Below are 13,629 nucleotides of genomic sequence, written 5' to 3' on the forward strand. Positions count from 1 at the left end.
GGGAACTCGACCGGCACTGACGGCGTGACCAGATCCCCAGCCGTAGATGTCGACGCCCACTCATCAGGATCTACGCTACTTTCGCTGATCCTGGACCCACGGTGCTGCTACCCGGCCTGACCTGGTGACATCTTGAGCCTCTATACTTACCAGAAATTCCAGCATTTGGGCTCCGAGGGACTTTGGTGTGGCCGTTTTTTCACCATTGAACTGGTAACTCCTACGCGTCACCAACTGACCCTTGACCCAGGTTCCCGGTGCCTTCCTGACCTGGTGCCATCCTGAAGAAACTTCAATTGTTCTCCAAGAGACGCTGGTGCTGCCTTGGTAACTGTCTTGTACAAGTTGAAAAGTTTTAATTTTCTTAAGCTGTTTCTTGCGGACAGCTGAATTAGGTTCCAGTCATTGGTCCTGCTGTCACTGGACACTTTTATTTTAGACTGGTACGCCGCATAAGAGGGTCGTATAACTCGTATTGATTCCACGTTGTAATGGCTTCCCTTTGATTAGCCAGCGGAGCACTGATGAATTTTTTTAAGGCGAGCTGCGCTAGTGTGCCATTTACTGCACTGTTCATGCAATGTAAACCTGTTTATATACTTTATTTAACTTGCTTACCATAGGAAATGCATTGTATGTTTTTACTGTTCTTTGAAAACCTATACAAACAAGACAAAGAACATAACGAAATTTTACCTAAGAAACACATATTTCGCCTGCTTAGAGAGTGAACCATTTAAAACTAATTCATATCACTCTCCCCAGTTACATAGGCCTAGACATCTAATTATTTGGGACTGAATAGTGAAAGCAGACCTGAAAATAGCGCCCTCTTTTTTGCACTAAGATTGAGCGTATGGTGGCGATATTACAGAACTAATGCTGATTCCGTTTACTTGATCGGGCGGACCCAAACTTCCGGCTTTGTCAGTGTTCTTTCCGCGCAGTTCCGCTTCAACTATCGTCTTGTGTGACTGCGCCCAGGCAGAACTTTTCAGATTATCATATCGGTAAGTTTCTTAATACCCCCCCCCCCCCTGTGTTGTCGTTGTTTATGCCGACATTTCTGTCGTGTGAATTGTCAATTTGGTGATTTTGTTTCAATGGATTCGGTGTTGAACTTGAACGTGTGTGAATTTGTACACTTCAGGAATGCAGTATCGCAATAGCCAATGCAACCGTGTTTTTACAGGCACGTCACCTCGTATTTGGTTAACCAACCAATAGGTGTGTGCATTCACGGGTAGAACTGGTACCCTGTGAAGTGAAACATGGGTACACGGGTACCCTAAAAGAAACCCAACCCTCAAAATTCAAATCCCAGGAGTTGTTGTTCAAATTAATTTATATTATATTTTAACAGTCAAAGTTAATCTATGTGGAGTAGAAAGAAGTTGTTGAAATCTTGAATATCTTTCCATAGGACCCCATACAAATATGTTGCACCACTGTGTAGTCATAAAAAGCTTATCAATCCGTGCTGTATTCCCGAGTGCTGATCTACCAAATTATCGAGGCTCATGAAGGACTCTCATACATGAAGTGACTTTCGTTTCTTAAAAAGCAATCAAATTTAAACACCAATGAAGTATATCGTAAAGAGCATGTTCTTCCACTCATCTTAAAATAATGATTATACTGAAATTACTCAATGCTATCAGACGTTATGCATGTTTTACTAAAAGAAAACCATTTTTATAGCTGTCCATGGATGCAATTTAGCTGAGTGTGAATTACAGATTACACACAAGCAGTCCGATACAAATGAGATTTTAATCACTTCAATCAAGACTGAAACATTATTTCTACTGTCAGATTATGTATTTTGAATTTGAGGAATAAGTTTGTTTCTGAAATGATAATTGCAATTTTGGTATGTTTTCCTTTGTATGATCTCCTCCATTCATTCATTGTTTTAATGGTTATTCATCATATCGTTGAACGGTAAATAATTTATCAGTGGTGCATGGACAGCTGAGTTTTGTGAATTTTTGTTATTGAAATAAATGTTACTTGGGAATAGAGTACACAAATTTCGTGGAATTTTCACAGTTAGTAGTCAATAACATGTACTTTTAGTTGTTGTTTTTACGAAACGGAGCGAGCCACATATTGATTTTATATTTTTTTCCAAGTTGGTCACTTTCGTTTTGACTCACCCGATATTGTTAGTCCAAACCAGGATGATGTGTGTGTTCCAAATTTCAATCTCTGAAATGAAACTGGAACTCTGTGTTGTTGCCAAGTCAAGTTCAATTCATATAAACATTACTATGGCTTTCCGTCTCAGAAAAAAAGGTTTCCTGTTACTGCCCCCCCCCCTCCGAAGAGAAGATTCCCAAGGTGTGAAATGATGCTTGTATGGAATTACGTTTGGTTGAATCACAGAGCAAAGACCACATGATTGAAGCGCTCTTCTGCAGTTGTGCAGTTGTGCTAATCATTTATGGATACATGTATTCATTGTTGCATCGTCATGTCCGATTTACATTATAATGCTAAACTCACATCATCGACGAACAAGCTGTATAAAAGGCTTCTTCAATTGTTCAAATTCTCATTTCCAGCCCAATCTACTGATACCATGGCAACCCACGTTTCAGATGTCGGTCTGGCTCAAAATGCTGCCAAGGTTACTAACACCTTTGCATCTAATCTCTTCCGAGTGTTGACTGAGGGAGGAAGCTCCAACAACAACATCTTCTTTTCTCCTATGAGCATCTCCACTGCACTTGCTATGACCTTCATGGGGGCACGTGGTGAGACAGCAAGCCAGATGAGTCAAGTACTTCACTTCAACATCTTAGAAGAATCTGTCCTCCATCAGTCATTTGCTGACCTGAGAGCTCTGGTTTTCAGTCCTGAAGCACCCGCTGGTGAGACAGCAAGCCAGATGAATCAAGTTCCTCCCTCCAACAGCGCAGAAGAATCTGTTAATCAGTCATTTGCTCGCCATATAAGGGCTCAGTTTGCGCGTCCTGCAATTCCTTGCACTCTGGTAGCTGCCAACAGATTGTTTGGTCCTAAGGGATTGGATGTCCTTGCGACATTTGTTGATGACAGCAAGAGGTACTACGGAGCCAGCATGGAGACACTTGATTTCATGGGCGATGCCGAAGGTTCTCGTCAACACATCAACTCCTGGGTGGAGAAGCAAACTGCGAACCGCATCAAAGACTTACTTGCTGCAGGATCAATCGATGATATGACTCGCTTGGTGCTGGTCAATGCCATCTACTTCAAAGGAGATTGGGCTGCCAAGTTTGATTATCAGGACACAAATTTCAACGGAAAGTTCCGTACTTTGGGTGGGTCCGAGAAGATTACCATGATGCACCAGACAGGCAAGTTCCACTATGCTCGTGACGATTCCGTGAGCAGTTCTATCCTGGAGCTACCTTACCTCAAGAATGAAGTGAGCATGTTCATTGTGTTACCTGATCAAGTGGATGGGCTGGCTGATGTGCAGAAGAAGTTGAGTCAAGAGAAGATTGACTCCTGGGTGACAGATGCTCGTATGCGTGACAGTCCTACTGTCATCGTGTCTCTTCCAAGGTTTGACCTGGAGCAGGACTTTGTCTTGAATGATGTCTTGCGGAAGATGGGTATGAATGATCCATTTGATGTTGGCAAGGCTGACTTCTCAGGAGTGACAGGAGACAAAGATGTCTTCATTTCCACAGCGATTCACAAGGCTTTCTTAAAGGTGAATGAAGAAGGCAGTGAGGCAGCAGCAGCTACATCTTGGCTTATGTGCTGTGGTATCGATTTCCCACCAGAAGGTGCTGTAGAATTCAATGCAGATCACCCTTTCTTGCTGTTCATTTATGACAATAAATCCAGAGCTGTTCTGTTTATGGGACAGCTGTGCCAACCAAACCAGTAGACTTTGGTGTGGCAAAGTATGGATAATTGTCAATGACTGTAGAGCAGGTGAATTGAAGCACTTAAGCTAAACAGCACCGGATGTGTTATACACAATGAATATGTGATCTTTTGATTAAAACAAAATTCTCTTTATGGATGAAAAAGGATAACGTATAATGTTGGAATAAGCTCCTGTTCTTGAACTGTGATAGATGGTATAATATTATAAAGCATTTTGTTCTCTCTTTTTTTTTCTTTAGAGCAGTTCGAGTTTGTTTTTTCGTCAACATGAATTTATAAAGACGTTTTGTTTGTTGCTAGGGAATGGACAGCGAATCAAAGAGTGTACCATTGAAGCTTTTGATGAACAAAAACAATTATACAATTATTCACAGATTCTACATATATTATAAAAATAAACTGATGTGTATAATCAGGAAGTTTTTTAATTGAAAGTGGCAGATTGATGTAATTGCAACAGACTTATATTTTAGCGTGGCACACTTTGGAGATGTAAAATGAAGTTATAATATGAACACAGAAAGTTGGATGAATTAAGGAATACTTTCAAATGAAAATCAAAAACGGAAACCCTTGAACATTGGCCACAAAGCACATTGGTTTCATCAAACATTGTAAAAGGCCAAGAATGAATGTGTGTGTTCGCTGCACAGGGTAAAACTGACAACCTGTGTTAACATAAATCCACAAAGAAACTAGATATCAGAATCATCATGGGACTGAGGCAAACCTTCTACCAAAGAAATTCATACTGCGTTCAAGCACTAATAAAGTACATTGTTACATTTTCATTTTGTGCGTTAAGTCACATGAAAATCAATCAGGAAAAATCATAATATAATGCCTGAAGTGTAAGTGAAATATGTGGAGAATCCTAAACGTTGAATCGTAAATATACGCCCTTGTAACTTTATATGCTGAAAAAATAATGACGCAGAAATGTACGTACACTATCAATTAACAGTAAACCTGGCAGTTTACTATTAGTGCATTGTTATAATCACAGAGGTACGTGTGTTCATGTAATAACAGACGTGATAAAAGACTGTGCATGTTGTTTAAGAGACGGGTTTAATTTCTGGTGATTATGTTTTGCCTTATCTGTGAAATCATCCAAATCATTTTGTAAACATGGTCATTCCAATGATTTGTCTATTTTCGTCATAGGTAAGATCATTGACATATATCCAGTATTCGGAATTAGCACTGATCAGAGCTGCATCATTTATAATAATTAGAAAACCTACAGGTGCTTATTTGTTTGCACAATGGACGCCTCCATTCAGAATAACATAATCAGAAGTATTATTATTAAACCTGATACATTTTAGATTAATAGCGTGTAACTTTAATCAGGTGTTTTAACAATTAAGTGTTGCAATACAGCAGTTTGTTAGTATTAAACTGAAGCTTATGATTTTTTTCTTCGGTCTTTTTGTGTTCGCAAAAAGTACTGGGCCTGCACATACTGAATCCTGTAGTTCAATTCCAAGCCCAAAATACATACACCCTGCTGTTATAGCCTTTGTTGCAATCGTTACGGTTCTATACTCGTGCCCTGTACCCTAGCTCGGGCATTGACACAATGTCGGTGACGACAAGCTATTGAACAAATACTTCGGAGTTCGACGTCTGGATTTCAAAAAGGAAGGAAAATATAATGGAATTGAGGTCATCTAAGGCTATGAAAAGAATTGTTGGTCTAGTTTTTGACGCGCCAGCAATGCCTCTTTTTTTTACATTGTTTGTTGTGTTAGCTCTACGAGCAAAGGAAAGAATTCCGCAAATCGGAAAGTATAAATAACACTCCAAGGTGTTTCGTTTAGTCTATTGTCTGACGAGTGTTTCCCACAGTATATACACTTATAATCTACATAATAATGTCTTTGTGGAGTTTCCTGCTTTTGTGACAAGTGGGAACGACCGTTTTTATTGCGGGCATGACCAGTCCTCCCTTTTTGTAAATGGCTGCCACACCCCTAAAAGGGTAAATTTGGCTCCACGTCTAAAACAGTTTCTCGCATAAACATCTGTGCCAAGTTTCACGCTTTTATGAAAAAAAATTCTCAATATTTTGTCACATATCTGCTGGACTGTTATAGCCAGTGTTGCATGAGGTGTTTTTTTTTCTCGTGATAGATTTTCCATTTTGTCACACTCACGGCCTCAAAACGCGCATGCGTGATTGCATGAAAACAGCCTCGTCACGGGCATCATATTGAACACAACACGTCACTGTCTCGCGTTCATTGATATCCTTTTTTTAATTAATGGGGATATATTTTGTAGCATGTCATATTTAAAGGCATATAAGTTCATTTGCTCTCCATGCAGTTTGTTTGTGTCCAATAATAGCACCACTCAAAATCCAAAGAAAATTTGGCAATGCTAACCTATTGGAGTTTCAGCCCAGTGGAGGATAGTACAATTTTTGAGAAAACAGTGAAAAGCAAGCACAGTCATGAAACACGATTTCGTCCACAGCACTCTCTGTATTCGCAAATCAGTCTGCCACTTGTTGCGGTATCAAAACGTGATCCTGAGAGGTTCAAAGAGTGTTCCCCAAAATGCAGATAGGCCCCTTCAATAATTAAGCCCACTGACTATCTTTTAAGCATTGTTTTCCACAAGTTATGTAGGCTTTCGTTCACGCAAGATGATTTCAACTCTTTAACTTTCTTTTTTTCATTTGATTTTTTTTTAAGCATTCAGCATACGAACTTTACAACTCCACCCACGCGTGCCGCGGCATCCTGCTGATAGTAAATAAGGAATAAAAAGACTATTGGTAGCGCGTGCATAATGTCCGTGGACTGAACATAGAAATAAAACAAATGTATATAAGCCTAGACATCTAATTATCGGGACTGAATAGTTAAAGCAGACCTGAAAATAGCGCCCTCTTTTTTTGCACTAAGAATGAGCGTATGGTGGCGATATTACAGAACTAATGCGATTCCGTTTACTTGGCGATATTACAGAACTAATGCCGATTCCGTTTACTTGATCGGGCGGATCCAAACTTCCGGCTTTGTCAGTGTTCTTTCTGCGCAGTTCCGCTTCAACTATCGTCTTGTGTGACTGCGCCCAGGCAGAACTTTTCAAATTATCATATCGGTAAGTTTCTTAAAATCCCCCCCCCCCCCCGCGTTGTCGTTGTTTATGCGGATATTTATGTCTTGTGAATTGTCAATGTTGTGATTTTGTTTCAATGGATTTCCAGGTTGTTATTCGGTGTTGAACTTGAACGTGTATGAATTTGTACATTTTAGGGCCGAGGAATGCAGTATCACTATAGCCAATGCAACCGTGTTTTTACAGCCACGTCGCCTCGTATTTGGTTAACCAACCAATAGGTGTGTACATTCACGGGTAGAACTGGTACCCTGTGAAGTAAAACATGGGTACACGGGTACCCTAAAAGAAACCCAACCCTCAAAATTCAAATCCCAGGAATTGTTGTTAAAATTAATTTATATTTATATTAACAGTCAAAGTTAATCTATGTGGAGTAGAGAGCAGTTGTTGAAATCTTGAATATCTTTCCATAGGACCCCATACAAATATGTTGCACCACTGTGTAGTCATAAAAAGCTTATCAAGCCGTGCTGTATTCCCGAGTGCTGATCTACCAAATTATCGAGGCTCATGAAGGACTCTCATACATGAAGTGACTTTCGTTTCTTAAAAAGCAATCAAATTTGAACACCAATGAAGTATATCGTAAAGAGCATGTTCTTCCACTCATCTTAAAATAATGATTATACTGAAATTACTCAATGCTATCGGACGTTGTGCATGTTTTACTAAAACAACAAATTTTTATAGCTGTCCATGGAATGCAATTTAGCTGAGTGAGAATTACAGATTTTACACAAGCATGCCGATTCAAATGAGATTTTAATCACTTCAATCAAGACTGAATCATTATTTCTAATGTCAGATTTTGTATTTTGAATTTGAGGAATAAGTTTGTTTCCGAAATGATAATTGCGATTTTGGTACGTTTTTCTTTGTATGATCTCGATTCATTCATTGTTTTAATGGGTATTCATCAGTTCGTTGAACGGTAAATAATTCATCAGTGGTGCATGGACAGCTGAGTTTTGTGAATTTTTGTTATCGAAATAAACGTTACTTGGGAATAGAGTACACAAATTTCGTGGAATTTCACAATTAGTAGTCAATAACATGTACTTTATAGTTGTTTTTTTATGAAACGGAGCGAGCCACATATTGATTTTATATTTTTTTTCCTAGTTGGTCACTTTCGTTTTGACTTACCCGATATTGTTAGTCCGTACCAGGATGACGTGTGTTCCAAATTTATAACAGGAAACTCTGAAATGAAACTGGAACTCTTTGTTGTTGCCAAGTCAAGTTCATTTTATATATAAGTTACTATGGCTTTCTGTCTCAGAAAATTTGTTTCCTGTTACTGCCCCCCCCCCCGAAAAAAATATTCCCAAGATGTGAAATGATGCTTGTATAGAATTACGTTTGGTTGAATCACAGAGCAAAGACCACATTATTGAAGCGCTTTTCTGCAGTTGTGCAGTTGTGCTAATCATTTATGGATACATGTATTCATTGTTGCATCGTCATGTCCGATTTACTTTATAATGCTAAACTCACATCATCGACGGACAAGCTGTATAAAAGGCGTTTTCAATTTTTCAAATTCTCATTTCCAGCCCAATCTACTGATACCATGGCAACCCACGTTTCAGATGTCGGTCTGGCTCAAAATGCTGCCAAGGTTACTAACACCTTTGCATCTAATCTCTTCCGAGTGTTGACTGAGGGAGGAAGCTCCAACAAAAACATCTTCTTTTCTCCTATGAGCATCTCCACTGCACTTGCTATGACCTTCATGGGGCACGTGGTGAGACAGCAAGCCAGATGAGTCAAGTACTTCACTTCAACATCTTAGAAGAATCTGCTCTTCATCAGTCATTTGCTGACCTGAGAGCTCTGATTTTCAGTCCTGAAGCTCCCGCTGGTGAGACAGCAAGCCAGATGAGTCAAGTTCCTCCTTCCAACAACTCAGAAGAATCTGTTCATCAGTCATTAGCTCGCCATATGGCTCAGTTTTGGCGTCCTGCAATTCCTTGCACTCTGGTAGCCGCCAACAGATTGTTTGGTCCGAAGGGATTGGATGTCCTTGCGACATTTATTGATGACAGCAAGAAGTACTACGGAGCCAGTATGGACATTCTTGATTTCATTGGTGATGGGGAAGGTTCTCGTCAACACATCAACTCCTGGGTGGAGAAGCAAACTGCGAACCGCATCAAAGACTTACTTGCTGCAGGATCAATCGATGATAAGACTCGCTTGGTGCTGGTCAATGCCATCTACTTCAAAGGAGATTGGGCTGCCAAGTTTGATTATCAGGACACAAATTTCAATGGGAAGTTCCGTACTTTGGGTGGGTCCGAGAAGATTACCATGATGCACCAGACAGGCAAGTTCCACTATGCTCGTGACGATTCCGTGACCAGTTCTATCCTGGAGCTACCTTACCTCAAGAATGAAGTGAGCATGTTCATTGTGTTACCTGATCAAGTGGATGGGCTGGCTGATGTGCAGAAGAAGTTGAGTCAAGAGAAGATCGACTCCTGGGTGACAGAAGCTCGTATGCGTGACAGTCCTACTGTCATCGTGTCTCTTCCAAGGTTTGACCTGGAGCAGGACTTTGTCTTGAATGATGTCTTGCGGAAGATGGGTATGAATGATCCATTTGATGTTGGCAAGGCTGACTTCTCAGGGATGACAGGAGACACAGATGTCTTCATATCCACAGCGATTCACAAGGCTTTCTTAAAGGTGAATGAAGAAGGCAGTGAGGCAGCAGCAGCTACATCTTGGCTTATGTGCATGGGTATCGATTTCCCACCAAAAGGTGCTGTAGAATTCAATGCAGATCACCCTTTCTTGTTGTTCATTTATGACAATAAATCCAGAGCTGTTCTGTTTATGGGACAGCTGTGCCAACCAAAACAGTAGACTTTGGTGTGGCAAAGTATGGATAATTGTCAATGACTGTATAGCAGGTGTATTGAAGCACTTAAGCTAAATAGCACTGGATGTGTTATATACACAATGCATATGTGATCTTTTGATTAAAACAAAATTCTCTTTAGACTTGTTGGATAAAAAAGTATAACGTATAATGTTGGAATAAGCTCCTGTTCTTGAACTGTGATAGATGGTATAATATTATATAGCATTTTGTTCTCTCTTTTTTTCTTTAGAAAAGTTCTAGTTTGTTTATTCGTCAACATGAATTTATAAAGACATTTTGTTTGTTGCTAGGGAATGGACAGCGAATCAAAGAGTGTACATTGAAGCTTTTGATGAACAAAAACAATTGTAAAATTATTCACAGATTCTTCATGTATTATATAAATAAACTGATGTGTATAATCAGGAAGTTTTTTAATTGAAACTGGCAGATTTATGTAATTGCAACAGACTTATATTCAGCGTGGCACACTTTGGAGATGTAAAATGAAGTTATAATATGAACACAGAAAGTTGGATGAATTAAGGAATACTTTCAAATGAAAATCAAAAACGGAAACCCTTGAACATTGGCCACAAAGCACATTGGTTTCATCAAACATTGAAAAAGGCTAAGGATGAATGTGTGTTCGCTGCACAGGGCAAAACTGACAACCTGTGTTAACATAAATCCACAAAAAAACTAGATATCAGAATCATCATGGGACTGAGGCAAACCTTCTACCGAAGAAATTCATACTGCGTTTAAGCACCAATAAAGTACATTGTTACATTTTCATTGTGTGCGTTAAGTCACATGAAAATCAATCAGGAAAAATCATAATATAATGCCTGAAGTATAAGTGAAATATGGGGAGAATCCTTAACGTTGAATCGTAAATATACGCCCTTGTAACTTTATATGCTGAAAAAAATAATGACGTAGAAATGTTCGTACACTATCAATTAACAGTAAACCTGGCAGTTTACTATTAGTGCACTGTTATAATCACAGAGGTACGTGTGTTCATGTAATAACAGACGTAATAAAAGACTGTGCATGTTGTTAGACGGGTTTAATTTCTGGTGATTACGTTTTGCCTTATCTGTGAAATCATCCAAATCATTTTGTAAACATGGTCATTCCAATGATTCGTCTATTTTCGGCATAGGTAAGATCATTGACATATTTCCAGTATACGGAATTTGCACTCAGAGCTGCATCATTTATAATAATTAGAAAACCTGCAGGTGCTTATTGTTTTTGCACAATGGACGCCTCCGTTCAGAATAACATACTCAGAAGTATTATTATTAAACCTGATACATTTTAGATTAATAGCATGTAACTTTGATCAGGTGTTTTAACAATTAAGTGTTGCAATACAGCATTTCGTTAGTATTAAACTGTTCGCAAAAAGCACTAGGCCTGCATATACTGAATTCCTGAGTTCAATTCCAAGCCCTAAATACATACACCCTGCTGTGATAGCCTTTGTTGCAATCGTTACGGTTCTATATTCGTGCCCTCGGGCCTTGACACAATGTCTGTGACGATAAGCTATTGAACAAATACGTGGGATTTCGACGTCTGGATTTCAAAATTGGAAGGAAAATATAATCGAATTGAGGTCGTCTAAGGCTATGAAAAGAATTGTTGGTCTAGTTTTTGACGCGCCAGCAATGCCTCTTCTCTTTACATTGTTTGTTGTGTTACCTCTACGATCAAAGGAAAGAATTCCGCAAATCTGAAAGTATAAATAACACTCCAAGATGTTGCGTTTAGTCTATCGACTGACGAGTGTTTCCCACAGTATATACACTTATAATCTATATAATAATGTCTTGGTGAAGTTTCCTGCTTTAGTGACAAGTGGGAACGACCGTTTTTATTGCGGGCATGACCAGTCCCCCCTTTTTGTAAATGGCTGCCACACCCCTAAAAGGGTAAATTTGCGAAGGCTCCACATCCAAAACATTTTCTCGCATAATCATCTGTGCCAAGTTTCACGTTTTTATGAAAAAAGTGCACAATATTTTGTCACATATCTGCAGGACTGTATTAGCCAGTGTTGCATGAGGTTTTTTTTCTCGTGATAGATTTTCCATTTTGCCACATCACGGCCTCAAAACGCACATGCGTGATTGCATGAATACAGCCTCGTCACGGGCATCATATTGAGCACAGCATGGCACTGTCTCGCGTTCATTTGTGTTTTTTTTTTAATTAATGGGTATACATTTTGTAGCATGTCATATTTAAAGGCATATAAGATCATTTGCTCTTCATGCATTTTGTTTGTGTCCAATAATAGCACCACTCAAAATCCAAAGAAAATTTGGCAATGCTAACCTATTGAAGTTTCAGCCCAGTGGAGGATAGTATAATTTTTGAGAAAACAGTGAAAAGCAAGCACAGTCATGAAACACGATTTCGTCCACAGCACTCTTTGTATTCGCAAAAATCAGTCTGCCACTTGTTGCGGTATCAAAACGTGATCCTGAGAGGTTCAAAGAGTGTTCCCCAAAATGCAGATAGGCCCAGACAATAGTTAAACCCACTGACTATCTTTTAAGCATTGATTTCCACAACTATGTAGGCTTTCGTTCACGCAAGATGATTTCAACTCTTAAATTCCTTTTTTTTTTTTCATTTGAACTTTTTTTTAAAGCATACAGCATACAAACTTTACGACTCCAACCACGCGTGCCGCGGCATCCTGCTGGTAGTAATTATGGAATAAAAAGACTATCGGTAGCGCGTGCATAATGTCTGTGGACTGAACATAGACATATAATAAATGTATATAGGCCTAGGCATCTAATTATTGGGACTGAATAGTTAAAGCAGACCTGAAAATAGCGCCCCCTTTTTTGCACTGAGATTGAGGGTATGGTGGCGATATTACAGAACTAATGCTGATTCCGTTAACTGGATCGGGCGGATCCAAACTTCCGGCTTAGTCAGTGTTCTTTCTGCGCAGTTCCGCTTCAACTATCGTCTTGTGTGACTGCAGCCAGGCAGAACTTTTCAGATTATCATATTGGTAAGTTTCTTAATCCCCCCCCCCCCCCGTGTTGTCGTTGTTTATGCCGATATTTCTGTCCTGTGAATTGTCAATTTGGTGATTTTGTTTCAATGAATATCCGGGTTGTTATTCGGTGTTGAACTTGAACGTGTATGAATTTGTACATTTTAGGGCCGAGGAATGCAGTATCACAATAGCCAATGCAACCGTGTTTTTACAGGCACGTCGCCTCGTATTTGGTTAACCAACCAATAGGTGTGTGCATTCACGGGTAGAACGGGTACCCTGTGAAGTAAAACATAGGTACACGGGTACCCTAAAAGAAACCCAACCCTCAAAATTCAAATCCCAGGAGTTGTTGTTCAAATTAATTTATATTTTATTTTAACAGTCAAAGTTAATCTATGTGGAGTAGAAAGCAGTTGTTGAAATCTTGAATATCTTTCCATAGGCCCCCATACAATTATGTTGCACTGTGTAGTCATAAAAAGCTTATCAATCCGTGCTGTATTTTCAGAGTGCTGATCTACCAAATTATCGAGGTTCATAAAGGACTCTCATACATGAAGAGGGTGACTCGAAAAAAAGTGACTTTCGTTTCTTAAAAAGCAACCAAATTTGAAACACCAATGAAGTATGTCTTAAAGAGCATGTTCTTCCACTCATCGTAAAAAAAATAATTATACTGAAATTGATCAATGCTATC

The 13,629-nt window shown here is 39.3% G+C and overlaps 1 protein-coding gene and 1 pseudogene across 1 annotated transcript; both read left to right on the forward strand.

Annotated features, from left to right (window-relative positions):
- The first annotated feature begins 2,572 nt into the window (after positions 1-2,572).
- LOC119728623 (serpin B6-like) lies at positions 2,573-3,929 on the forward strand. Its single transcript, XM_038200934.1, has one exon. It carries the CDS (start codon positions 2,585-2,587, stop codon positions 3,884-3,886), a length of 1,302 nt encoding a protein of 433 aa, XP_038056862.1. The 5' UTR covers positions 2,573-2,584; the 3' UTR covers positions 3,887-3,929.
- A 4,658-nt stretch (positions 3,930-8,587) lies between these two features.
- Positions 8,588-9,934, forward strand: LOC119727102 (annotated as a pseudogene).
- Positions 9,935-13,629: the final 3,695 nt, after the last annotated feature.

Source organism: Patiria miniata, unplaced genomic scaffold, assembly GCF_015706575.1.
Source record: "Patiria miniata isolate m_02_andy unplaced genomic scaffold, ASM1570657v1 HiC_scaffold_20, whole genome shotgun sequence".
Lineage (NCBI taxonomy): Eukaryota > Metazoa > Echinodermata > Asteroidea > Valvatida > Asterinidae > Patiria > Patiria miniata.

What these genes read in the sequence shown, in the direction of transcription:
- LOC119728623 (XM_038200934.1), top strand. Translation starts at nt 2,585, where the DNA reads ATGGCAACCCACGTTTCAGATGTCGGTCTGGCTCAAAATGCTGCCAAG.